The sequence below is a fragment of the Schistocerca gregaria genome, chromosome 10, assembly GCF_023897955.1.
Source record: "Schistocerca gregaria isolate iqSchGreg1 chromosome 10, iqSchGreg1.2, whole genome shotgun sequence".
NCBI classification, from domain to species: Eukaryota; Metazoa; Arthropoda; class Insecta; order Orthoptera; family Acrididae; genus Schistocerca; species Schistocerca gregaria.
The window spans coordinates 90,379,463-90,406,694 of NC_064929.1; the positions used below are offsets into that span (position 1 = coordinate 90,379,463).

Genomic DNA, 27,232 nt, shown 5'->3' on the forward strand with positions numbered 1-27,232 from the left:
CTCCGCCCGCCAGTTTTCGCACCCTCCGTCCTGTCACCTCCTTCCCTTTCTCGTCCGCTCACCCCCTTTGTGCGCCACACTCTGCCAATGCATCCACCCACCTTTCCCCTTCCCCACTCCTGTCCCTTTCCCCTCACCTCCCAGCCCGAGAACCTGCTGACACCGCACCTTTTGGCGGTCTGGTCCCTGCACAGTCTGTGAGTCAGCACTCCTCTGTTCCCCCACCCATTTGCTGCTGTCCCTCCCGCCCCCCCTCCTCCTCTACAGATTGCTGTTTCCATCCCACATTACAGTTGCATCCTGGTCCCAGCTGTCAGAAATGGTGGTCATGTGTGTGTGATGTGCTCGCTCATGTGAGTGTGTGTGTGTGTGTGTGTGTGTGTGTGTGTGTGTTTCACTTTCTGAAGGCTTTGACTGGAAGCTAAATGTGTAAGCATCTTTTCATTGTGCCTGTCAGCAAGCCAGCGTGTCATCTTTTCAGTGAGTAGATCCATCTTTTCCTTATACTGTTGAAATTCGAACTTGGAGTTTCCATTGTTTGATTTCGCCTAATGGGTTTTCTACAGTCGCACAACTCTGTAATGTTTTCCTTTGTCACTATTCTCTATAGTATTATTCTTCTCACTGTACATTTTCCCCCTTCTTTCCAATGTTTATTCACCACCTTTCAAACCTCACACACTTCCGAGCGACTCTGTACGAACGATTTCTTCCACTAAAAATTTGGCTTCGTGACTGCACGCGCTGTTGGTGCAGCATCTGATGCCCATAGTTCTTCCCACTGCAAATGATAATTATTCCTATTGATCCAATTTTATCGCTCCTCCTCAAGTATTTTTACGTTTTATTTTCCACGACTACCTGTGCCACACGAAGTTTGATCCTCGGCCTAACCGATCCCCCGTCCCCCACTTTTCCCTTACGCACGCATTTCCCGTTCCTCGTCGGTTGCTTTTTTCCCGTGTTTCTGTACATTTTTAACGTATCTGTGCACATTTTTACACAGTTCCACACATTTTTGCATATTTTTACGTATTTGTGTGTATTTTTACGTATCTGTTCATGTTTTTGCGTGTCGTATTTTTTTACTCGTCTTCTCTGTTACTCAGCTCCCCTCACGACCATCGAACTCTTTCATCTGACCATTTCCGTGTCCTTCCCGTTTTCCCTACAGTGTCCCTGCCACAATGGACCCATGCTCCATCTTTCTGTACCAGTTCAGAACCTTTGCCTGGCTAAAACCCAGTCCCACATCCTGTTTCTTAAACACTGCCGAAACCACAGTACACTCCCAGCCCATACAATGGTCTGACTGCAAAAATTTCTTTCTCTGGTTTCCACCCTCCTTTCATAATGAGCATCTTCTCAGGTTCCGCTGGTTCCTGGCTCTCACTGAACTGGTACTGCAAATACACATCTGTATGGCACAGATGTGCCAGAACTACCTCAGCAACCCTCCGAGACAAGCTCTGTACATCGTGTCTCTGAAATTGAACTCCACACTGTCCAGCACCTGTAACAGCATTACAAGCACCACTTTCATATGTCATCCGACCTGCTGACATCCTACTGCCACCTCAGTGAACCAGTATCCAGTCCCTATCCTCCCCACAGTGCTTCTACTTGTCAACAACCATAACTAGCTAATCTTTTCAACTTGCCACATCCCCAAAAACTCCCTGGTAACACTCCACCAAATCCAGAGTCAGAACATTCCCCTAACACTCTTGTTAACCTTTCCTCCAAAACCCTCAGCCCCAGAGAAGTTTCGGTCGTAGCTACAGGACTCACCTTCAGTCCCACACCCGAGCTTGACTTTGCTGATGTGTCAGAGACCTACTCTCCTCTTCCTGATTCCTGAAATGGAAATACTTCTTTTGCCATCGGTCCCTCCAACCAAAGCCAACGTACTCCCAACACTGAACCCTCTCTCTCCTAGTTCATACCACTGTCCAACCATGATCCTCCCCACCCCCCTCCATCCTCCACCTAACCACTCACTGGTCACCATCCAGGAATTCCTTACCTCCAGCTTGACCTGTCCCTTTTTCAGAACAATATTATGAGAAGGAAAGTTGCTACTCACCATATAGCGGAGATGCCGAGTCCGTCCCGGATTTTCCATTGTTTGACACTTTATTAATTTAATTCCATTTCGTCCCAAATAAAAATTGTGTCATTTCATTAGTGTATTAGTATCTGCAGGTGATATCAAAATAGTGCACATATGAAATAACTGAAAAGTGTGAAACAGGCATTTGAGCAGAAGCAATTTAATACACTACTGGCCATTAAAATTGCTACACCAAGAAGAAACGCAGATGATAAATGGGTATTGATTGGGCAAATATATTATACTGAACTGACATGTGTATTAGTATCTGCAGGTGATATCAAAATAGTGCACATATGAAATAACTGAAAAGTGTGAAACAGGCATTGGAAAGACATTCAGGACAGATGGAGGTAGGATTATCTGCCCATTCAGATTTAAAGGACAATTCCATCAACACAAGGATATGGCAATAAAAGAAATGAATATGACATTCACTGTGGTACCAAAAATTCCCATTTGTGTAATGATAATTGTGACAATGAGCTTCAATATGGAGGGAAATAAAATCAGTTTCAGTGGCTGACCATAATGAAATCTTTTGGGAAATAAAAATTTTGTAAACACGAAAAATTGCATTTTTATTTCGGCCAACACTTTCTTGGCACTTATACAATAATTTCATACATCCATATTTTGTCTTTTACTGGTTTTTCAAACAGTTCACTCATCCAGGGACTCCAATGTTACATTCTGCAGTCAGAAAACCAAAATTGTTCCTCAGTACCCTATGTCGTCGTCACCATCATCGCCGTCATCATCTGTTTCGTAATCTGTTAGGAAGTCGTCCTCTGTCCATCGGAAAGTATTAATGATCCTGAGCCGAGGCATTTGACTCTGCATTTCAGCAAAAACATTTTTGTAAAAAACCTCATCCTCTTCCTCGTACGTCACGTGTAGTTCCCTGGAAGAAGAAAGGGAAAAAGTAGCTGCAACATTTGTATTTCTGTATTTTATTACACCCTATTTCTTGTAATACTACAAACCAAAAACATTGATGAACTGTGACATAAATGAAATGCTAAGGAAATTTATCAGGATTTTTAAACTTAGGAGATACAAATTCTAGTTAATACCTATCTTCATATTAAACAGGTTTTAACTGTGGAAATATGTGGGTAGCATTTAGTGTTTTGTGTTACGTAAATGCTCAGTTTGAAATAGCAGATAATAATCTCTTACAGGATAAAGTGATTGCACCTCCCCGGCTATATGTTTACACGACTGAGTGCCACGTACGTGGACATCAACGGTCACTGTCCTTCTTATGAGAGTGAACGCTTGAATTAGTTGAAACTGTGATGAAGCTACTCATGAAAGCTACAAATGCCAGCTGTTAACACGCACATTATACATTACTAAAGTGCGTTGTGCAGTAAGCGAGGGGAAGCAGTCATCTTCAATGAAGATAATAAAGCAAGTTATACCGGGAATTGCACAACAGAAGTCTTTCTTGGAAACAATCGTAGCCTAAATAAGACTGATATCTCAATAAATGACTTGGAGAAATGAAGAACCTACAAAAACAGTGAAAATTGATCTCAACTTGCAGCTGAGGTAAGGACTAAATGATTTCTATTGTGTTTTTCATTCTAATTAATTCTCGAATACATCAAATCCAATTAAATTTGGAATAATGCACTATTTTGCGATTGATGATTTTAAAGAAAGTGTTTTTTCCTCTGTGCTGTAAATACCTGAGGATCATCCCACAAGATATTTTCAAAATTTTTCCTTTTTTCCAGTCAGTCTTCTGACTGGTCCAATACAACCCACCACAAAGTCCTCTCATGAGCCAATCTCTTGATTTCAGTTTCTTGTGTCCTCAATTATTTTATGGATGTATTACAATCTCCTCCTACACTTTTTACTCCTCACAACTCCTCCTAGTACCACGGAAGTCATTGCTCAGTGTCCTAACGCATATCCTGTCTCTCTCCTATCATCCCATCCCTCTTCTTGTCAGTGTTCTCCACACTGATTCTGCACATAACCCGCCTCTCAATTCTTATAACAGTCCAACTAACTTTCAACACTCCTCTATAGCACAATGTCTGAAAGACTTCAATTTTCTTCTCTTCTCTTCCAGTTTTCTCGTAGTCTGTGCCTCACATTCATACAATGCTGTACTCCAAACGTACATTCTCAGAAATTTCTTCTTCTAATTAACGCCGATGTTTGATACCTGCAGACTTCTCCTGGCCAGAAATGCCCTCTATGTCTTTGCTAATTTGCTTTATACGTATTGTTTGGTTATAATTAAAGTTCAGCCACTTACACAGGTCCAGTGTGCGCTGCAATTATCACATGGCAGTGAAACTTGATAGGTTTGCTAATGTGTTAATGCAGAACCAATTTATGTTGGAAAAACAATAACTTCCAACTACGGCCACTACGAGCAAAACCGGCACAGTGCACCGTTTGTACAACAGGACGACACCCACGCTATCGTTCGACGAGCCGTAACGTGGGTGTACAGTAGTGATAATTGAGGAGAAAGACTGTGTGCTGTTAGTGAAACAGTTTTATGTGAACGGCAGCAATTACAGTGCTGCGCTGACAGAGTACTGAAACCTCCTGGCTGATTAAAACAGTGTGCCGGACTGAGACTCGAACTCGGGACCTTGGCCTTTCGCGGGCAAGTGCTCTACCAACTGTGGAGACGAGGTACTGGCAGAAGTAAAGCTGTGAGGACGGGCGTGAGTCGTGCTCGGGTAGCTCAGTTGGTAGAGCACTTGCCTGCGAAAGGCAAAGGTCCCGAGTTCGAGTCTCGGTCCGGCACACATTTGTAATCTGCCAGGAAGTTTCATATCAGCGCACACTCCACTGCAGAACGAAAATCTCATTCTGACATAGTACTGCTGACTGAAAGGTCTGAGGAGAGCCCAGATGTCATTAAATGCTTTAAAGAAAATGATGATGAAATTGAAGAACGTGGAAGCGGAAGGCATCCCAGTGGAACAGTTATGGTTGCTGTAACTCAGTGTGCAGCACGTGTCCCGGCTAATGCTAGTGCTCGTGCCCTACCACGAGAATTGTCCATCCTGCGGTCAACAGGATGGACAGTTTTAGACTTGTACCCCTACAAGATCCGGACGCTGCACCAACCAAAACATCATATGCGCAGCAACGTACTGAATTTGCTCTTCAGTTTTTGGACAGATAGAAGTCGATGACATGCGACCAGGCAATATTCTATGGAGTGACGAGGCACATTCCACACTACAGGGTACAGTGAATACACACAACTGCCAAATTTAAGGGTACTGCTAAACTGCATGTTGTGCGCCAAGAACCACTGCAGTTGCTTTATACGACTGTTTGGTGTGGAGTCACAAGCATCTTTATTGTCGGTCCGTTCTCTGAAGAGGATACACCCATAGGGCCTCTTGGAGGGGACCTCTGTGATGCCTTTACGTTATAGAGACCTCCTTGTACAGCACGTGATTCCTGCTGTGGAAGAGCACAACTGCGTGGAAACCACTGTCTTCATGCAAGGTGGGCCAACATCGCACGTCACTCACCCAGTGAAAGATCTGCCTAGTGCAACCTTCCTCAAAACATATTATCTCCAGAGGTTTTCAGATGCATTGCCTCCAAGATGACCAGATCTGAATCCATGTGACTCTCGGCTCTGGGAATACCTAAAAGAATGCATTTACCAGCGGCACATTAGGTCTCTACCTGATCTGAAGAACAGTACACAGGAACACATCGCTTAGATTCCACCGGAACTACGGTGAGCAACTGTTGATCACCTCGTTTTACAGAAGCAGTATCTCATTGACATCTCCAGTGCTCGTACAGAATGAATTAACCCTTTAGTGACCAAATTATTTCCGGGAGTAGTAGACTTTATGAACACTTTATTGGGCTAAGAAACCGTTCATAAAATCATAATTTAAATCTTGAAATGAGAGTTTAGCCTACGAGTATAAAAAAAATTAGTAGGAACTATTGTTCCCACCGAACTCTGGAGAAACTTCACTTTAAAAAAATGTGTTTTCTTTATATTTTAGTACCAAAACATGTTAAACATTACATTTACGTTTGTATTCGTCCATATTGTCCTTTGAGTTCACTAAGGTGATGTACTGTGGAACTTAGAGAAGCATGGTGCTACACACGATGGTACACGACAGTTGCTACACATATTTGTTCTGTTTTCTTTGTTCTCGGTCCTTCATTGGCGGCATCTTCTGTTTGTTGTACCTTTTGTAGGGAAATGAGTTCCAACTTTCTCCAGACAAACTTCATCTGGTACTCCAGACACACCTCTTTTTGGTGTTTGAAAGTGAACAGGCCTTCCTCTTCTCTTACGACGTGAGAAGCCAGAGATAAGCTGCCTTGCCAAGGGCAGTCTAAATGTTAGCTGGTCTGCTTCTGTAGCTTCCACATAACGTAGGAATTGCAACTGCCAAATCCACAAGAAAAAAAAAAAAACTGTTTGTGCCACCACTTCCATGAACGACGGCCTACAGCATACCGTTCACGCAGCTGATCAAATCTGTCGAATCCTCCCATTATTTTATTATACTCTGCCACAGCCAATGGGGAGAAAACTTCACTTCTGCTTCCACTAACTTACCTTGTAATATTTATGTAATTTTCAGTCAAATCCAGCAAATATAGACGAATACTATCTCCCTCATAAATATAAAAGTAGATAAATACAACACAAGTCACTTCACACGCAAAAGGAAAGCACACTATCGAAAAAACGCTGTAGCGGTCAAAAGAGGGGCTCGTTTTCAGGCGGGAACTGCGCTTCTGCGTTGATTGACTCACAAGGTAGAAATGCAACAGCTTTCGCCTAACTGTTGACAATCTACACATAGTTAGCACACTCTAACAGAGATGGTAGCACAAGTTAGAAGTGGGAACACGGATTACCACTGAACTTACAGCGAAAACAAATAAGTGGGAACTATTTCCATTCAAAGCACCAGCTTCGCACCTGGTCGCCAAAACTGAAACTAATTGTTCTCCAGCGTAAAACTGTTCTGTGTTAACGCGTTAGAATATAAATCAAGTTTTGCTTCCGTACGATAATTACAGCCCACACTGGACCTCTGTGAGTATCTGCGCTATAATTACAGCCACTTGGTATGTCATCATTTCTTCATGCATCGTGTGTCATTTTATTTCCAATGTATCAGAATTGCATCATTTCTTCTACTTCAGGGACACTGGTTTCGATATTAAATCCATAACTAATCTCATACAGCTAATGCTCATTAATTTCATCTTCCCTGGTTTTTTTTCAATCTGCTGTGTGTTCTCATTAGACTATTCTTTCCATTCAACAGGTTCTGAAATTCTTCCTCCCTTTCACTAGCCAATAGCAGTATCATCACTGAATGATATTATTAATATCCATTCTCCCTGAATTTTAATCCACTCTTCCATCTTTCTTTTATTTCTATCACTGCTTCTTTGATATATAAACTGGAAAGTTGGGATCGAAAGTTTATATCCCTGTCTCACACTCTCTCTAATACTAGCACTGTGTTCCCGCTCTTGTGGAAGTCATCGAGGTCATACGGTAGAAACACAAATTCATTAGAACCGGGCTCGGACAGTGAACAGAACCGGCAGGAGGAACATACCTGAGATTCACGAGCCTGACAGCAAATTCTTCAAATGGCACAGCTCTGATGTGGCCGCTGTTCAAGATATTGAGGCAGCGTAGCTGCTCCAAGTCCAGGACGTGCCGTAGGCTCGGCTGCAGCTCTGTCAGGTCGTCAATGTACTGGAGGAGCAGTGTGCGCAGGGCCGGCAGCTGCGCCACGTGGGCCATGGCACATCCGCCCAGCCCCGAGCATCCGGAAAGATCCAGTCTAGAAGAACAAACAGAAAAACAATGTAACAATTTAAGATGTTGGTGACAACATGAAATTTGCTGTGTAATACACACTACGACATAAAAAAGGGGAGGCAATGAATTATCAAAATGAGAGAGAAATCTGTACATGTACAGACAAACAAATGGTTACATGTTATGTACATAGTTCCGTGTAGTAAGCACGTACACAACTTTCCCACTAGAGTGCGCCCCGCTAAGCACAACAGCGCAGACGCAGCGCTCGTCCGTCTCCGCACTACGAGATGGCGCTGCCTTAGAGACGGACCAAATTCTGCTTCCGCCGATCCACGTATTAATATGTAACGCAGCCAATAAGATTGCTGCTAACGTAGAACCTTTTCTCCTCGCGGATCACACTCGCGCAGTGATACCTGAACGCACGAGGTATTATAACGAGTGTACAGACCTCTGATTAGTCAGTCTGCATTTGTCTGCACCAGTCTGTACCAGTCTATAGTCAAGTTTCAGTCTGCACCTAATAAGATTATCATATTCCTGTACATAGCCATGAAGATAAATGTATAGACACTTTGTGAAATATCAGAGACCTGTGACAATAAGATTAACGTACCAATACCAAAGGAACTTCAGATTGTCAATTGTAAACAGCGTTCAGAATCAAGTTACATAATGTTTATGCTTGTTATCATTTTAATAAATGTGTGTGAAAATTAATCAAGTTCTGTTTAAAGTCGGTCACCGTCAATCTGCTACTCTAACCGTGCAAGTGGCATTTCTATCGTCTGACCTAACGGCAGACGATAAACACGCCACGATAAGACCACGAGACATATTGCTGACACTCGCCTACTTCGTTAGAGCGACAAGTCAAGTAATCTGATGGTGTGCGTACCGTAGGTCTTACAGAATGCACACCACATTACAATTTCAGAAAAAAACTGGATGATTCATTCAGGAGAGAGAGCTCCACAAATTGAGTGAATCAATAGTGCATTGGTCCACTTCTGGCACCTGTGCAAGCTTGGCATTGATGACGGAGTTGTTGAGGGTCCTCCTGAGGAATATCAGGCCAAATTCTGTCCTATGAATCCATTAGATCTTCATAATTCTGTGACTGTTCGAGGACCCTACGCATAATGCTCCTAATACTCTCAATTGGGGAGACATCCGGCAAACTTGATGACCGAGGTAGGGTTTGGCAAGCACCAAGAAAAGCAGTAGAAACTCTCGCTGCGCGCAGGCAGGTATTATCTTGCCGAAACGTAAGCCCAGGACAGCTCGCCACGAACAGCAACAAAACGGGGCGTAGAGTAGCGTCGACTTACTGTCGTACCGCAAGTGTTCCGAGGATCACAACCGAAGGAGTGCTGCCGTGAAAACAAATGGCACCTCAAACCGTCACTTCTGGTTGTCGCACCGCATCCCTCTGCTGTCCGGGGTACCTCCAGACGTGTCTTCAGTCTGGAATCTCACTGGCTGGAATAAAATCCTCTTCAGTGATGAGCTCTGCTCGAAATTGAGCCACAGTGACCAGCAACGACATGCCTGGTGACACCCCAGAGAGCAGTGGGATGCCAACCGACAGCAAAACAACCGGAACTCATAGTCTGGAGTGCCACTTGTTTTCGTAGCAGGTCCCTTTTGGTTATTATTCTCGGAAAACTTGTACTTTCCAGTAACTGGATAATATGATTGTTGGAGACATTTTTGAAATATAGATTGCAAAAGTGAATGAAAGAAACAAATTCAAAACATTAACTTACAGAAAAGTAATAAAGAAACAATATTAAATAACAGCACTAAATAAAAACAACAAAGTCAGATGAAATAAGAAAACGTAAACGAGTATCAACGAAGCACGATGTCCGCAAATGAACAGCACAGTAGCACAGTTATCAACTGTCGATATTTGACTGCTATGACACTCTAGAGCAGATAGTTTCAATTTATTTACGTATACATCAGTAATTATGACTATCAATACTGAGCACTCTAGCTACATCTGTTGACAAATTTTTATAAAGTAAGCAAAATGAGGATAATGGAATGTAGTCGAATTAAGTCGGGTGATGCTGAGGGAATTAGATTAGGAAATGAGACACTTAAAGTAGTAAAGGAGTTTTGCTATTTGGGGAGCAAAATAACATGATGATGGTCGAATTAGAGAGGATATAAAATGTAGACTGGCAATGGCAAGGAAAGCATTTCTGAAGAAGAGAAATTTGTTAACATCGAGTATAGATTTAAGTGTCAGGAAGTCGTTTCTGAAAGTATTTGTATTGAGTGCAGCCATGTATGGAAGTGAAACATGGACGATAAATAGTTTGGACAAGAAGAGAATAGAAGCTTTCGAAATGTGGTGGTGCAGAAGAATGCTGAAGATTAGGTGGGTAGATCACATAACTAGTGATGAAGTATTGAATAGAATTGGGGAGAAGAGGATTTTGTGGTACAACTTGATAAGAAGAAGGGATCGGTTGGTAGGACATGTTCTGAGGCATCAAGGAATCACAAATTTAGCATTGGAGGGCAGCGTGGAGGGCAAACATCGTAGAGGGAGACCAAGAGATGAATACACTAAGCAGATTCAAAAGGATGTAGGCTGCAGTAGGTACTGGGAGATGGAGAAGCTTGCACAAGATAGGGTTGCATGGAGAGCTGCATCAAACCAGTCTCAGGACTGAAGACCACAACAACAACAACAACAACAACAACAAGTGAAAGTGAATAGAGTAACAACGAATCAGTGCTCCGACAGTAGTGGCATCTGTAGGGGGTAACACGGGAGGGTTGAAAGCAGCGTTCCCTACTGGACGTGCTGCAGCGGCAGACAACAGTCGCCTCTCCCAGCCACCCCATTCACTGGATTTGACACCCCGTCATTTCTTTCCGTGAGAGACCTATTTTACGTAATGGCAATAATCGCGTCCCTCAAAGAAGAGCGTGCTCTGATAAAGCGTGCACTGCAGACCGTCACAGAGCACATGCTACATCGAGCACGGAAAGAATTCGATTACCGTGTAGACGTACGCCACGTGACCGTGTGCACGCATAGTGAAGAATTGTGATGAACGCCTCAAATACTTAGACAATTTGCACTGCTTGTGCTGTAAGGTTTAACCTTGTGAAGCAATAAATCGATTTTTAAGACCACACCATTTATTTAAAAACACCGTGTAATTATTCTACATGAGAGTGCAATACGAATACTGTGTAAAGCTGGTAAGTGAACATCTCGAGGCTTCTTAAATGACACGGGCATTCTTACACTTATGTGGCAATACATTATCTCTGTACATCCGTATCACCAGATTTTTGCTACTAACAGAAACAGTCCACTCCAAGTTAAACCTTTTCTTATACAGGGTGTTACGAGAAGGTACGGCCAAAGTTTCAGAAAACATTCCTCACACACAAAGAAAGAACATTTTTTATGTGGGCATGTGTCCGGAAACGCTTACTTGACACGTTAGAGCTCATTTTATTACTTCTCAAATCACATTAACCATGAAATGGAAACACACAGCAACAGAACGTACCAGCGTGACTTCAAACACTTTGTTAGAGGAAATGTTCAAAATGTCCTCCGTTAGCGAGGATACATACATCCACCCTCCCTCGCACGGAATTCCTGATGCGCTGATGCAGCCCTGGAGAATGACGTATTGTATCACAGCCGTCCACAATACGAGCACGAAGAGTCTCTACACTTGGTACCGGGGTTGCGTAGACGAGAGCTTTCAAATGCCCCCATAAATGAAAGTCAAGAGGGTTGAGGTCAGGAGAGCGTGGAGGCCACGAAATTGGTCCGCCTCTACCAATCCATCGGTCACCGAATCTGTTGTTGAGAAGCGTACGAACACTTCGACTAAAATGTGCAGGAGCTGCATCGTGCACGAACCACATGTTGTGTCGTACTTGTAGAGGCACCTATACTAGCAGCACAGGTAGAGTATCCCGTATGAAATCGTGATAACGTGCTGCATTGAGCGTAGGTGGAAGAACATGGGGCCCAATCGAGAAATCACCAACAATGCCTGCCCAAACGTTCACAGAAAATCTGTGTTGGTGACGTCATTGCACAATTGCGTGCGGATTCTCGTCAGCCCACACATGTCGATTGTGAAAATTTACAATTTGATCACATCGGAATGAAGCCTCATCCGTAATGAGAACATTTGCACTGAAATGAAGATTGACACATTGTTGGATGAACAATTGGCAGAAGTGTTCCCGTGGAGGCCAATCATCTGCTGATACTGCCTGCACACGCTGTACACGGTACGGAAACAACTGGTTCTTCCGTAGCACTCTCCATACAGTGGCGTGGTCAACGTTACCTTGTACAGCAGCAACTTCTCTGACGCTGACATTAGGGTTATCGTCAAAGGCACGAAGAATTGTCTCGTCCATTGCAGGTGTCCTCGTCGTTCTAGGTCTTCCCCAGTCGCGAGTCATAGGCTGGAATGTTCCGTGCTCCCTAAGACGCCGATCAATTGCTTCGAACGTCTTCCTGTCGGGACACCTTCGTTCTGGAAATCTGTCTCGATATAAACGTACCGCGCCACGGCTATTGCCCCGTGCTAATCCGTACATCAAATGGGCATCTGCCAACTCCGCATTTGTAAACATTGCACTGACTGCAAAACCACGTTCGTGATGAACACTAACCTGTTGATGCTACGTACTGATGTGCTCGATGCTAGTACTGTAGAGCAATGAGTCGGATGTCAACACAAGCACCGAAGTCAACATTACCTTCCTTCAATTGGGCCAACTGGCGGTGAATCGAGGAAGTACAGTACATACTGACGAAACTAAAATTAACTCTAACATGAAAATTAAGCGTTTCCGTCCAACATAACATCTTTTCTTTATTTGTGTTTGAGGAATGTTTCCCGAAAGTTTGGCCGTACCTTTTTGTAACACCCTGTATAAAGTGTCCTTATGTACAAACAGGGTGATTTTGCCAAATGGGGAAAAATTGCAGAAAATGATCTCAAGAGGATTAGAAGCATAGAAAGTCATTCAGACACGTGGCACAAAATGTATTCCGAAGGACGTACACCCATTCGAAGGTGGACGTAGAAGTCGTTTGACAGTGTAGGTTTTGACGACCAAAACCGCACACGAGAACATAACAGACGAGTGAGAATGTTCTGCCTTTTACCTGCACACTCGAGAGGGCAGACAGCTGGAGGACTGCCGTGTAGTAACCACGCTATCCTTCACACTACCAATGGCACTTCCGGGAGGTGACGCAGTAAGTGCAGATACGCCTCTCCCGTGAGGCGTCGCGGAAGGACGGCCGGTGACCAATAATGTCCGCCCACACAGTGACGCGAGACTGGCGACGACGATTCGCTACCACCGTGCCGTGGGGATTCCGCACTGTCTACAGTCGGGTGTCGTAGAGGATGACGATAACGCCCCACCGACGAATAGGACGGATGGCAGGAATCCCAGCACAGTGGGGGCCTGTCGGCTAACTGGTGACGAAACGGTCACTGCGGAAGCGAGTGTGCACGTAGCCGCACTGGGCAGCGTTGTGAGAGGCAGCTGTCACGGAGAACGCTCTGCACGGTCATCCGGGTTATCCTACTCTGCTGGGAGACTCGCCTGTTGTCGGTACCGACTTCGCTGTCAGAGTTCTTTTCCCTCCACCTTCTACGGGTGTACTTCCCTCGGAGTGGATGTCCAGCCTAGCGACGATATGTATTTGCTTCTTGTTCTTTCGGGGACGATTTCCTGCAGCTTGTCCCCATTTAACAACATCACACCATATATGAGGGGGGGACCCCAAAGAAACCGGAGTCCGAGGGTGCTGCCACTTGTAGATGAAGTGCAGGGTTCTCACGCTAGATGGCGTTATTAGAGACCTTCATGAAACAGCTGTGCAGACGGCGTCAGTGTACAGCTGAACGAGCAGGTGTGCTATTGTGTTTCTCTGACTGTTGGCGGGTAACCTCTGCGAAATCGTTATGGCAACTTTAAAACAACAGAGTGAGTGTGTGAAATTTTGTTTCCTGCAACGGAAACACACCAAATGCTTCAGGAAACTTTCCCGGGGGACGCTATGAGCCGCACACAGGTTTTCGAATGGTTTGGGCGCTTTAAACGTGGTGAGATGTGTGTTGAAGACCGAGCTCTTTCTGGATACCCTTCAACATCGCGAAATGAGTAGAACATTGAAAAGGTCCGCCAAAAGATGGACGAGGGTCGTCGACAAATGATGGACCAAATTTGAGCAGAGACAGGAATCAGTTGGAGCTCGGGCCAGCGGATTTTGAGTGAGGATTTGCACGAGACGTGTTGCTGCTAAATTTGTTCCGCGACTTCTCACACAGGAGCAAAAAACCATCCGCGCGAATGTGTGTCAGGACTTGAAAACAGAGATTGCACGTGATCCAAACTTCTTGAACAAAGTCATTACAAGGGATGAGAGTTGGTGTTACGATATGACTCAGAAACTGAGCAAGCGTCAACCCAGTGGAGGACTCCCAACTCTCCCAGACCAAAAAAGCAAGGAAAGTGAGGTCAAATGTGAAGAGGATGATCATTGTCTTCTTTGATGTTTGTGGAATTTCCCCCTGGCCAGACAGTTAACCAGCACTTTTACTTGGATGTTTTAAGGCGTCTGCGAGAGGATGTGAGGAGGAAACGCCCGGAACTTTGGCGATCAGGTGATTGGTTTCTGCGTCACAACACGGCTTAACGAGTGACCCACTATTTGGCATCTCAGAGGTGGTCTGCCGTTCCCGACGCTCCGTATTCGCCGGACCTAGCCCCGTGCGACTTTTTCCTCTTTCCACGAATGAAAAAAAAAAAAAACACTAAAAAGGGGGGCGTTATGACGATGTGGAGGTAGTAATAACAGCTTCGCAGAGGGCACTGGACAATATCAAAAGTGAAGAGTTCCAAACATGCTTCCAACAGTGGGAAAAGAGACTTGACAAGTGCATCGCATGTAATGGAGAGTATTCTGAAGGTGATTCAATTTTTATATCATCAATTGTGCCAAAATGCTACCCTGTCACAGTTCTCTTCAGTGTCGGGAATAGAAAGAAGTTGCAGGGGGGCCTGTCTGGCGAATACTACAGTTGAGGGAATACGGCAAAAAACTAGTGAGCATCGAGGAGTGAGTGGGAGTATTACTACGATGCAAATTCCATGAGTGACTTTGCCACAATTCTGGTTATTTTCTTTGGATTGCTTTATGCAAACGGTACATAACCTTCGGGTGGTATTCCTCACTGAGAGTGTGCCCGCAAGGCAGGAACTCGTGACGCACTAGACCATTGTAACTGAAGAAAGCAATGAGGAGAATGTTCACATGACCTGTCGAATTTTTTCGGTCTCGGCTCTTCGTGCAGTTTTCATTGACACAAATGGACATCGGTTTCGACATCATACCCGTATATCCGTGTTTTGTCACCTGTTATAGACTTCTTTTGAACTTCAGCATCATTGTCAACTTCATTCGGCGATTCCTGAGTGATGCATACATCATTTTTGGTCAAAATTCAACAATTTTGGAACAAATTTTGCTGCTACACATTTCATGCCCAAAACACCTGAAAAATTGCTTGGCACGAGCCGAGGGATATGACATCCAGACAGTCGTCGTCTGCAACATCTTCTCAACCCTCTTTGAAATGTTTACACCACTCCTAAACTCTTGTCTTCCTCTTAGTATTCTTGCCAAAAGCCACAGTCGACATTCTGAATGCAGTGCTGCACTTTATTTGATTTTTAAAGCAAAATTTCATTCAAATCCTTTGATCCGTCTTTTTCAAAAGTAAAAATTTGCCAAGAGCTCAAAACGATGTATAACCTCTTTGACTGTCAACAATGAACTAAATATTTAACAGCGCTGAAAATGAAATGTACATCAGAAACATGTGTACCAGCAAGATAAAAAGAAAAGTATTGAAAAATCAGATGTATAAAGCCTGTGAAATTAAAAAATTCTTACTACTCTGTCATCACACCTCGTATACAAAAATATATGCATCAAATTTTACGTGAAAAGTGGTATTGAGTGCTCTAAAACACTTGAAATGTTGACAGTGATATATGTTTACAAGTGGTACAAGCTGTTCCAACATAGCCGAGAAGATGCCAATGACGAACCTCTCTGGATGTCCCAGCACATCACCAACAGATGATAACGTCAAAGCTGCGAAGGAAATTGTTTTGGAAAATCATTGAATTACCATAAGAGAAGTTGATGAGGTGTCACACCATTTTTTCGGATGTTTTGGGTGCAAATCGTGTGTCAGCAAAGTTTCTCAATTGCGATCAGAAGAACTGTCACACGAACATTGCTCAGGGGCTCTCGAACAATGTCAATGATGATCGTGATTTTCTCAAAAGGGTTTTAACTGGTGACACGTGTTTACGGTTATGACATCAAAATCAAACTCCAGTCGTCCCAATGGAAGCATCCCGGAGAGCCGAGACCGAAAAAGGTACACCACGTTCGATTGAATGTCACAGTTTTGCTCATTGTTTTTTTCAATTACCGTGGTGTAGTGTAACACGGATTTTTGCCTCAAGGTCGTACAGTCAATTAGCGAGTATTACCTTGACGTTATGAGCTGTTTGCGGGAACTGATACGCAAAAAACACCCAGAATTGTCGAAAAACAATTCACGGCTTTTGCATCACAACAACGTACCTGCTCATTCATCATTGCTTGTGAGAGATTTTTTAGCCACAAACAACACGACAATCATGCCTTAGACACCATATTCACCGGATTTGGGCCCCTGTGACTTTTTCCTGTTCCCAAAACTGAAGAGACCTATAAAAGGGCGAATATTTTCACCGATTGAATAAATAAAAACTGCATCACTGGAAGTACTCGAGGCTGTACCAAAAACTGCTTACGAGAAGTGCTTCGAGGATTGGAAGAAACATTGGCACAAGTGTCTGAGAGGGATTAATTTGAAGGGGACAACATGAATATTGATGCATAAATAAATATTTTTCATACAAATATAAAGTCACCTTACTTTTTGAACACACCTCATAAAAACACTATCTTTTGCTACCAGGCAAAGAACTTTCTTACTTTGTCTATATGATAACAAGAGAGAGAGAGAGAGAGAGAGAGAGAGAGAGAGGGGGGGGGGGGGAGGGCGGGGAAGGAGGACACGCATTAAGAACGACATGTACATCTTTTCTCCGCAAGCCATACAGTGTGTGGCGGAGGATACTTTGTGTACCACTGTCACATCCCTCATTTCCTGCTTCAGTCATGAATGGTCTACAAGATGAACAATAATTTGTTATGATTCCATTGGAGCTAAAATCTCTCTAATTTTTCCTTTGTCGTACTTTTGCAAGATGTATGTAGGAGGAGACAATATACAGATTCACTCTTTACGATTGTACACTCTCAGAATTTTAACGATAAACCACACTGTGATACAAAATGTCTCTCTTGAAGCATATGCCAGCTGGATTTGGCTGAGATTCTCTGTGATGCTTTCATAGTTACTAAATGAACCTCCTGTGACGAAACACGGTGCTCTTCTTTGGGTCTCCTCTACTTCCTCTACCGATTGTATCTGGTACAGATCCCAAAGTGACAGGCAGTATTCAAGTGTCGGTCAGTGAGATTTTTGTAGGTTACCTCTTTTGTGAGCACACTACTCTTCCCGAAGGATATTCCGTTGAATCTCTTTACACGGTCGCCCTACTTTAAATTTCTCTGTGCGCATACTCGCAAATATTTTACGGGTGTGGCTGCTTCTAGTGACTGTTCTGCAATTGTGTAATCACACAATAATGGGTATTTCTGTCTACTTATGTGCAATACATTACATTTGTTTATGTTGAGGGTCAACTGACAGCCCCTACCCCTCTGCAGGTCTTTCTGTATTTCACTACAACTTTCTAGCATTGCGAATTCTCTGTATATGACAGCATCGTGTGCAAAAATCTTCACGGAACCTCCAACTTCATCCAATAGGTCATTTACGCATATGTTGTGAAAAGTAATGGTCCTGTAACACTTCATTAGAGTAGATCCAAAGTTGCTCTTATGTCTGAAGACTTCTTTCTGCTCAGAATGACATGCTTTATTCTGTTTGCTAGGAACTCTTCAATCCATTCACATAGGTGGTCTGATGTTCCATAACTGGTAGTGCAAAATTTTAGTGAATGCTCTCTGTAAGTCGAAGTAGCACGCCATCGACTTGGGTGCCGGTATCCCCTGTCCTCTGGGTCTCGCGGACAAACAGAACGAGCTGAATTTCACACGATTGTTGTTCTCGGAAGTGCTGTGTGGCGTTCGCTGGGTTATTCAGTGGTTCGGTATTTAACTAATTTGTAAATGGAAATGATAATCTTATTTTATTACATTGAGTAATTACTACATAAATTTTCCCCAGCCTAAGGAATTGGTCACGTTGCTAAAGAAATCAAAGTTAACGTCGTGTTAAAGTGTTGTCTGTAAGTTGTGTAAGTGTCACTAAATCACGGTTCATACAACAGATACTATACACTATGGATTATGATGGAAACAGTTATCTTCAGCAAAATTATCATTAAAACCACCGAATATCAGCCGCGCGCAACGCTAACGTATGTTACCTGAAACAATATTCTTTGCAACTCGTGCGTAATTAATTTCGGATCCATACATCAGCTAGAAAAGTTTGTTAAAACGATCGTGCTATGAGCACTGCGATAATTGTTAAGATGGCGGCTGACAATTGATAGAGACTTTCTATTGTTAGACCAAATAAGTAAGTATTTGAAATGCTTATTAAACTCTATAAACTCTACTTTCGTATTGTGCACTATTTAGACTTCATCAAGCAAACATTTGATTTGTTTCTAAGGAAAACACAGACAAAAACGCGATACAAATCGCTATCATCAATGGCTCCGCTCGTTGCAGCGAAAAGAAATAATTAACACAGATAATGCTTACTGAGATACGAATTAAAGTTACAAATAATTATTCACTCATATTTGTAATAATAATGAACTCTATTTTCAAGTAATAATTAACAAATAATTACACTTTCTTAACAGACTTCAGTTTGATATGCGACCGCAACCTACAAAAGCCAACCAACAAAAGGTAAAAACATAGGAAGACAAAACGCAGATCATAAAAGGAATTTACCATTATCATTGTCTTTGTATGATACACATCGATATATCCAATTACAGCATAGAATATTATATAAATAATTAATATTTATCATCATTTTCACTATTTTTTCATATGTTGAATAGATAATGTTTATAATTGTCAGAGGCATAATTTCCTCTCGTCGCACTGTATCTAAAATTTATCTCGTGGATGTTACAGCTGTTGATTCGTATAGAGGAGTTTTTTGGTCTCCAAGAAATGTCATAATAGAAGGGTGAATTATTCTCTACAGCTAAAAAGTTGTCACACCGATTCTTTAGTCAGAATCACAATGTTAGAGGAAGAGGTACACTCATTTGTTGACTATACATTACAATCGAGTAGTTTGATACAACATCGTAGAAAGACTTAAGCATGTGTATGGTACGAACAATTTTTATGAGAATGAGAAACTGTTGAGAATGCAGCTCACTGACTTCACCTGAAAATCGACAAGACTGATAATATTCCCACGGTCAGCCATCTTACCGAAGACGATTGCCAAAGTAGGGTCGGAAGTGGGAAACAGGTCGTTTTCACCATTTGGAAGTCCACCGTGCAGTGCTGTGCCCACCCACGCACTGAGTTCGGGATGGAGGCTTAGGTAACAGTAACTGATGAAACGTGTGACTGCAGAAGTACTGTCTGAAATGTTCACAGGCTGCACTTGCACGGTTTCAGTAAACTCTTGGTCTCCCTCTACGACTCTACCACTGATCTCGGAGCGTTGTGATATTCACTATTTTTGACTTCATTGAAACAGGCAATAGTTAATACTTTCAACCAGAAGGCAAATACTTGTTTATAAAGAATCATTAATGTATAATAAGGCGTCGCATAGCGACGGTGGAACTTCCTAAGTAATGTGATTCGTCGTCTTTGGGCGGAAATATAAACAGAAAAATACGGATAGATATTCGATCCTTCAGTATTTTGTTCGCTGGAGAACAAATGAAGCCTTGAGCGCTAAACACTTCTACTGTTCTAATAATTTCCGGGTATGCAGCCGGATCCCGTCGACATTCTGCCACGATATTTCGGCCCAGAGACGTCCGGCCATCATCAGATGAGTACACAACTACTGAAGAGCCCAGGTGAAGTCGCGGTATTTATGCTGAATCTCACGCATGCGAAAAGTGCTGGAATCCTACGGCGCATGCGTCACGTGTTGACATGCGCGGCATAGCCGAGTTGTACGTGCTGCCCTCGGTGGTGAAAGTAAAAGATCATCTAGTCATTGAGTATCGAATGACGCTGTCTATTCCGCTGTTACAATGTTATACAATCATAGCGGAATAGACAGCGTCATTCGATACTCAATGACTAGATGATCTTTTACTTTCACCACCGAGGGCAACACGTACAACTCGGCTATGCCGCGCATGTCAACACGTGACGCATGCGCTGTAGGATGCCAGTACATTTCGCATGCGCGAGATTCGGCATAAATACGGCGACTGCACCTGGGCACTCGCTGAGCGGCAGTCAAGGGTTGAGCTTGCTCCTCTTACTCGCGCGCTGTCAGCCATAGGCCCCCGCTTGTACGGGTGACAAACCAGGAGTATCGCTGGCTTTGCTTTTATAAAAGCACTGGCGGGAACTCATTGTCAGAGGTCTGCAGTAAGCATTTACGGCGGGCAGGTTATTTTATTTAGCGACGTCCGACAGCAGAATTGTCGTGTTCTTTTTCGTTTTGCGGAATGTCGAGCTTCAGAGGTGCCTTGGGGTCAAAGCGGCCAGCCGCTATTGACAAAGGTCGCGTCTTGTCGTTGCCGCGGGCCGCGTCGCCGGCCGTGTCGAGCGCACCAGCTGCCGCAGAGCTAGGCTCTGCTCCCCCCAATGTTAGGGAAATTGTGGGCCAGGACCTGGAAGCCGGCCGCGGGACCAAAGAGATGGTTTCCGCCGCCGCCAGCCAGTTATCCGCGTCCACTAGTACAGTAGGGCCAGCAATGCAGCCGGGAAACCTAACGGTGACAACGAAGGCTGTAACTGGCACCCCCCCGGCAGCAACCCCCCTTTCCGTTCCGGACATGGCAATAAACACAGCGAATGCTACCTTACACTAAACACCAACATCGTCATACGCCGTCAGTACTTGCAATCCCACCCCTCCCTCCCTTCTCCTAAGTCCGCTCCTGCTTGCTAATGCCACCGACAGCTTGCTAATGCCACCGACAACCTCCCAGGCTTCATTGCATCCCTTAGCAAGCAGTCAACCCGTCTACCGACCAAAATCCTCCGCAAACCCACCACCTCGTCCCAGCACTCCACCCGATCCAAATTCCTTAAATCCCCCCCACACAAGCCCTCCACATCCAAACAGCGGCGTGTGAAAAAGGATAGGAAGGAGAATAACACAAAGGGGAAGAATCACCCCACCACCCCTGCCCCAACCACTCCTTCACCCTCTGAGGAACCTGCGCCCCCGACAGCACCTGTTGTCGCCCTGGGAGGGAACCAGGAAACAACTGCACTGGACGGGACCCACGTAACCGGGCAGGACTTGGACGGTTTCGTGCTGGCGAAGAAAACGTTTCCCCAGCCGAGGCTTCCGCCGGCTCGGGGAGTGGAACCCACCCCGAATAGGTTCCAGGCGGTGGCTGATGAGCCAGAGACACAAAACAACACAACACAAACACAGAAACAAGTCACGCAAAAACTCCCTCCGATTGTCGCGGAGTTTCCTCGTAATTATGAGGAACTGTACGAGTTGTTAAAGACGGAAATCGGAGGAGGCAACTTCCAGGCAAAACCTGCCGGTGGTGACAAAATAAAGATAACATTACGCACATTGGAAAACTACACCACAGTCAAAACACTCTTTAACGACAAAAACATACCTCACTACACGTTCCCCACAACAAAAACACGCAACAAAAACATTGTAATTAGAGACCTGCCTAGACGAGTATCCCTCCAGGCGATTAAAACAGACCTGACTGCCCAGGGTTACGTCGTCAAGGCGGTCCAGCAGATGGGCTACATCGAAAGCGAGTGGCCACTATATCAGGTGACACTCCCTGATATTCCACAGAACAAAAGGGAAATTAAAACGGTCCTTGCTGTGCCTGTCACCACCGAACCGCTGCGCCGCAAAAGTAAGACGGTACAATGCTTCAGGTGTCAGGGCATGAACCATATCGCGGCGTACTGTACAATGCCAATAAGGTGCAGAAAGTGCGCCGAGGCCCACGACACAAGAACATGTACACTAAAACACACGGACCCACAAATAAGGTGAGCGCTGTGTGGCAAAAACCACACAGCGGGTTACCAAGGTTGTGAGGTCCACAAACGACACACACATCAGGCTAAGGGTGCAAAGGCCGCCCCCCACGCACGGAAGCAAAACACCACCAACACATCAAGTCACACAAAGAAACAAAACATGTCAACACACACGGACAAGGGCTGGGTAAAACCAAGACCGGACACACCGAGGGCAACATACGCTGAAGTGGTTTCTCCTTCGAGAGGTCATGGAAACGTAGCCCAATCACCACAACATCAGACACAATCACAAGAACAACACCGGGAAACACACAACAACAACGACCAGGTCCACCAAGACAGAGAAAGCGCTAGGGAACCCCACACACAGTCCACACCCACAGATCAGTTGTTAGGCGTTATGGTGCAAACCATGAACCTCGTCATGGAAATGATGAAGGAATTCAGGGAAGCCCAGAAGCAGAACACGCAGGTCCTCGTTGCCCTTCAGGCAGCAGTCCAGCAGTCGCTCCCCTCTGCGACTTCTTCAGTAGTTTCGAAACCCCATCATGGATAGACGACCAAATATCCAAGGCCTGACAATGTGCGTCTTTAACGCAGACGGCATTGTTAATCAAGTGGTCGAGTTCAGAGAACTCATGAGGGAGTTCTCCATCGACATATGCATGATGGGGGAAACCCACCTAAAACCGGGAATAAAAGCGACAGTTCCCAACTATGTTAGCTACCGCAAAGACAGGCCAACCCACGGCGGAGGAGTGGCCATATACATAAAAAGAGGGATCCCCCACCACCACGTATTCCTACCAGCTACCAATAAAATCGAAGCAGTGGCGGTGGAAGTAACCACTGCCACCGGACCCCTAACAATTCTTACAGTCTAGCGACCCCCAGATGACCAGATAGATGAGGGAGACATAGCTGCTCTACGGCAAATTGCAGGCAAACTCGTAATAGGGGGAGACTTCAATGCCAAACACCCTGACTGGAATTCTAGAGTAACCTCCAGAGCAGGCGCCGGACTGCAACAACTCGCGCGCACCCACCACTTCGAAACATGGGGTCCAGTCGAACCCACACATTTTCCAAAAAAGGGAGGCAGGCCCGACGTGTTAGACATAGCTCTCACTAGGAGGATTGCCGGGTCTGTTGCCGCGAGGACAATCAACAGAATGTCCTCCGACCACAACCCGGTCATTCTGGAGGTCGACGTGGGAGAATGGGTAGCACTCCCGCGGTACCCGACGTCTTACAAGCGTACAGACTGGGAGCGATACCGAGAAACTGTCGCCTCTGATATCGCTCGCGCTCCGCCACCTACTACCGAAACAGTAGAACAAGCGCTACAAGACCTAACAGGTACCATCTTACAGGCAGCAGAAGCGGCCACTCCTGTACAAAGGGATGGCCCGCCGCTGCAGATACAGCTCCCGGAACATTTGATAGCCCAAATTCGTCATAAGAACAGAGTGGCAAAAGAGTGGAAGATCACCAGAAATCAGGCCACTAGGAGGTTGCTCAATCGTCTGCAGAGAGAGCTGAAGGCAGCGCTCAATGAGCACAGAAACCAGCAATGGCAAAACCGCCTCACAGCCCTCAAAGTAGACGATCATACACTATGGCAAGCAACCAAACAATTCACCAAAAGACGCGCTTGGATGCCGCCACTGCATGGAGAAAGGGGTCTGGCCTACAGCAACGCTGAAAAGGCCAACGCCCTCGCCGACTCCTTCGAGAAGCAGTTTCAGGCGGCAGAACCCGAGGATGATGAACACGAAGAGGTGGTCCGTCGCCAACTGGCTGTCTTCCTCAATGCTGAGGAGGACCCAGAGGACGAACCCACAATATTTGCCCCCGAAGACGTGGCAAAAGTAATCAGGTCCCTCCCCTTGAAAAAGGCGCCAGGACACGACAGTGTCACCAACCAGTTAGTTAAAAACCTCCCACCCACGGCAATCACACACCTCGCGAACGTCTTCAACGAGATTACTCGTGGTCGCGATACACAAACCAGGGAAAGACCCTCTATTCCCGCAGCACTACAGGCCGATTAGCCTCTTGCCGACACTCAGCAAGATCTATGAGCACCTCCTGCTAAGAACTATACAGGAACACATTACCAGAGAGCAACGTCTGCCGGATTTCCAATTTGGTTTCCGGCAGAACCACTCTGCCCCACAACAGATCATGAGAGTGGTGGAAGCAGCCACAGAGGGTTTCAACCACGGAGGCTACTGCGGGATAGTGCTACTAGATGTAGCCAAAGCCTTCGACTCAGTATGGCATAGAGGGCTTCTCTACAAGTTATACACACAAGGGTTCCCCGGGAGCATAATCAAGCAGATCAAAAGCTACCTCACGGATAGAACTTTCTCTGTCAAAGTAGAAACTGCCACCTCCACCAAAAGGCATATTCGTGCTGGGGTGCCACAGGGATCGGTCCTGGGGCCCGTTTTGTACAGTCTGTACACTGCGGACACGCCGACCGCCCCCCTGGTGCACACCGCACAGTATGCAGACGACACAGCCTTCTACACTAGAAATGCGAACAAGGACCTGGTCATTCGTAGGCTACAAAGGGTTTTAGATGACACAGAAACTTGGGCCCGACGCTGGCGCATTACCATCAACTCGGAAAAGACGCAGGCTATGCTGATTACCCGTAGGCTCGGAAGGCGCGAACCTCCTCAACACCCCCCCTCCACCTTCACCTAAACGGATCCCAACTCCCCTGGCGCAGAACCGCCAAGTACCTTGGCGTAACCGTGGACTCTCGTATTACGTGGAAACGCCACATAGACGAGATCCACAGGAAGGTCTGCGCCAGAATGTCCATCCTGTACCCAATCCTTAACACAACCAGCTCCCTCCCCTGCAGAGTAGGAGTAAACGTTTACCAGGCCCTGATCCGGCCAGTAATGGAATATGCGTGACCTGTCTGGGGATACGCGGCGAAGGAGCACCTGGACAAACTCCAGAGGCTGCAGAACCGCGCCCTCAGGAGGGCACTGCACCTACCCATGGGATTCCCCACAGACGATCTGCACGCCGCTGCTGAAATACCAATCCTCAAAGAAAGATTCCAGGATCTGGCAAGGGCTTTCTACGAGAGCTCTTCCAGATCCGAGAATAACCTTATCCACTCCTTAGGTCGGTATGACATGTCCCGCGATAAACACAAACGCCCCATGACGATCTTTGACGATTAAGTCGAAGATTAAATCCCAATATCCAATCCTCAATCCTGCTCCTTCCCAAGAAACACCAATATTCTCGCCAACCTCAGGCAAGTACCAGACACACACAGAACATTCATCACATATCACAGACAACCAAAAAACTACAGCTAAAAATCACACACACAAGTACACAGGGGAGTAAAAGCCAAAAGGCTACAAACTCCCACACACACTTCCCCAAAGAGGGGAAAGTATAAGATGAAGCGAGAGGATGGGCTCTTCAGTACTTGTGTGCTCACCTGATGATGGCCGGACGTCTCTGGGCCGAAATATCGTGGCAGAATGTCGACGGGATCCGGCTGCATACCCGGAAATTATTAGATGAACAAATACGCCGGGAAAATTTCAGAAGTCACACTTCTACTGTTTTTCTTAAGTAAGACGGACGCAGATTTGTGGTGGTCTGATCTAATTTTTTTACTAAATAAATAAAAACGTGTTCCGCCTAAGTGTGAAAAGAAGAACTGTTATAACGTATGGTGACGATGTACGAGCGACTCAAGAGGACAATGGCTGTATAAAAGAGTGCTCAATGGACATGAAACGGGCATAAAAATCTACCGTCACTGTAGTGCTAAGCTTAAGGTACGACACATGTTTTAGTTGTAATAAATATTTGTTCTGGAAATACTGGATCATTTAGCAGTGCTCATTCCTATCATCTCCCCAGTATTATTTTCACTTTAATTATGCGTTTTGCTAAGATTACAGGCACCAAGATCAGCAGTCCAATGTGCGTGCTACATTGACAAAAAGAAAGCTGTTTTGTCGTCTTCTTGCATCAGCTTTAATACTGAATTTCCATTTTGTGTGATGTTACAGTTGTTTTTGCGCCCTTAAGTATTTTCTGGTCCCTTAGGAAATTGTTTTGTCATAAGAATAACTTCACGACCGGGTATGATCGTATCTACGATCATGAAGTAATTAGAAAGATGATAATGCAATTTCTTAATCAATAGCATGCTAGCTGTGACTGCTTCAAGCCACGAGACACTGCACTTAAAGACTATAAACATTTCATAATGCAATATTTTATGACAATGGTCAATCCATGATTCTTACGCTAATTGTGATTCATAAAACAGTAAGCGAAATCTCAAATTCCAAATTTTCCATTGAATAACAACATCACTTTTATTTTGTTACATCACAACGTGCACACTCCTCGCTGATCGAGCTCGTAGTATAATCTCGTGCCCGCAGGAAGATGTTGTTGTTGTTGTTGTTGTTGTTGTTGTTGTTGTTGTTGTGGTCTTCAGTCCTGAGACTGGTTTGTGCAGCTCTCCATGCTAATCTATCCTGTGCAAGCTTCTTCATCCCCCAGTACCTACTGCAGCCTACATATTTCTGAATCTGCTTAGTGTATTCATCTCTTGGTCTCCCTCTACTATTTTTACCCTCCACGCTGCCCTCCAATGCTAAATTTGCGATCCCTTGATGCCTCAGGACATGACCTACCAACCTATCCCTTCTTCTGGTCAAGTTGTGCCACAAACTTCTCTTCTCCCCACTCCTATTCAATACCTCCTCATTAGTTACGTGATCTACCCAACTAATCTTCAACATTCTTCCGTAGCGCCACATTTCGAAAGCTTCTATTCTCTTCTTGTCCAAACTATTTATTGTTCATGTTTCACTTCCATACATAGCTACACAGAAACGACTTCCTG

The 27,232-nt window shown here is 44.9% G+C and overlaps 1 protein-coding gene across 9 annotated transcripts in view; it reads right to left on the reverse strand.

Annotated features, from left to right (window-relative positions):
* Positions 1 to 2,668: 2,668 nt before the first annotated feature.
* LOC126293526 (uncharacterized) overlaps positions 2,669 to 27,232 on the reverse strand; it is a 147,175-nt gene continuing 122,611 nt past the window's right edge. For all 9 annotated transcript variants that reach the window (XM_049986793.1, XM_049986785.1, XM_049986786.1 and 6 more), the window contains 2 exons: positions 7,723 to 7,953; positions 2,669 to 3,017 (listed from right to left, as the gene is read on the reverse strand). In XM_049986793.1, the coding sequence (XP_049842750.1) occupies positions 2,834 to 3,017; positions 7,723 to 7,953 (415 nt within the window). In that variant the 3' untranslated portion in view covers positions 2,669 to 2,833. The remainder of the gene's footprint in view (positions 3,018 to 7,722; positions 7,954 to 27,232) is intronic.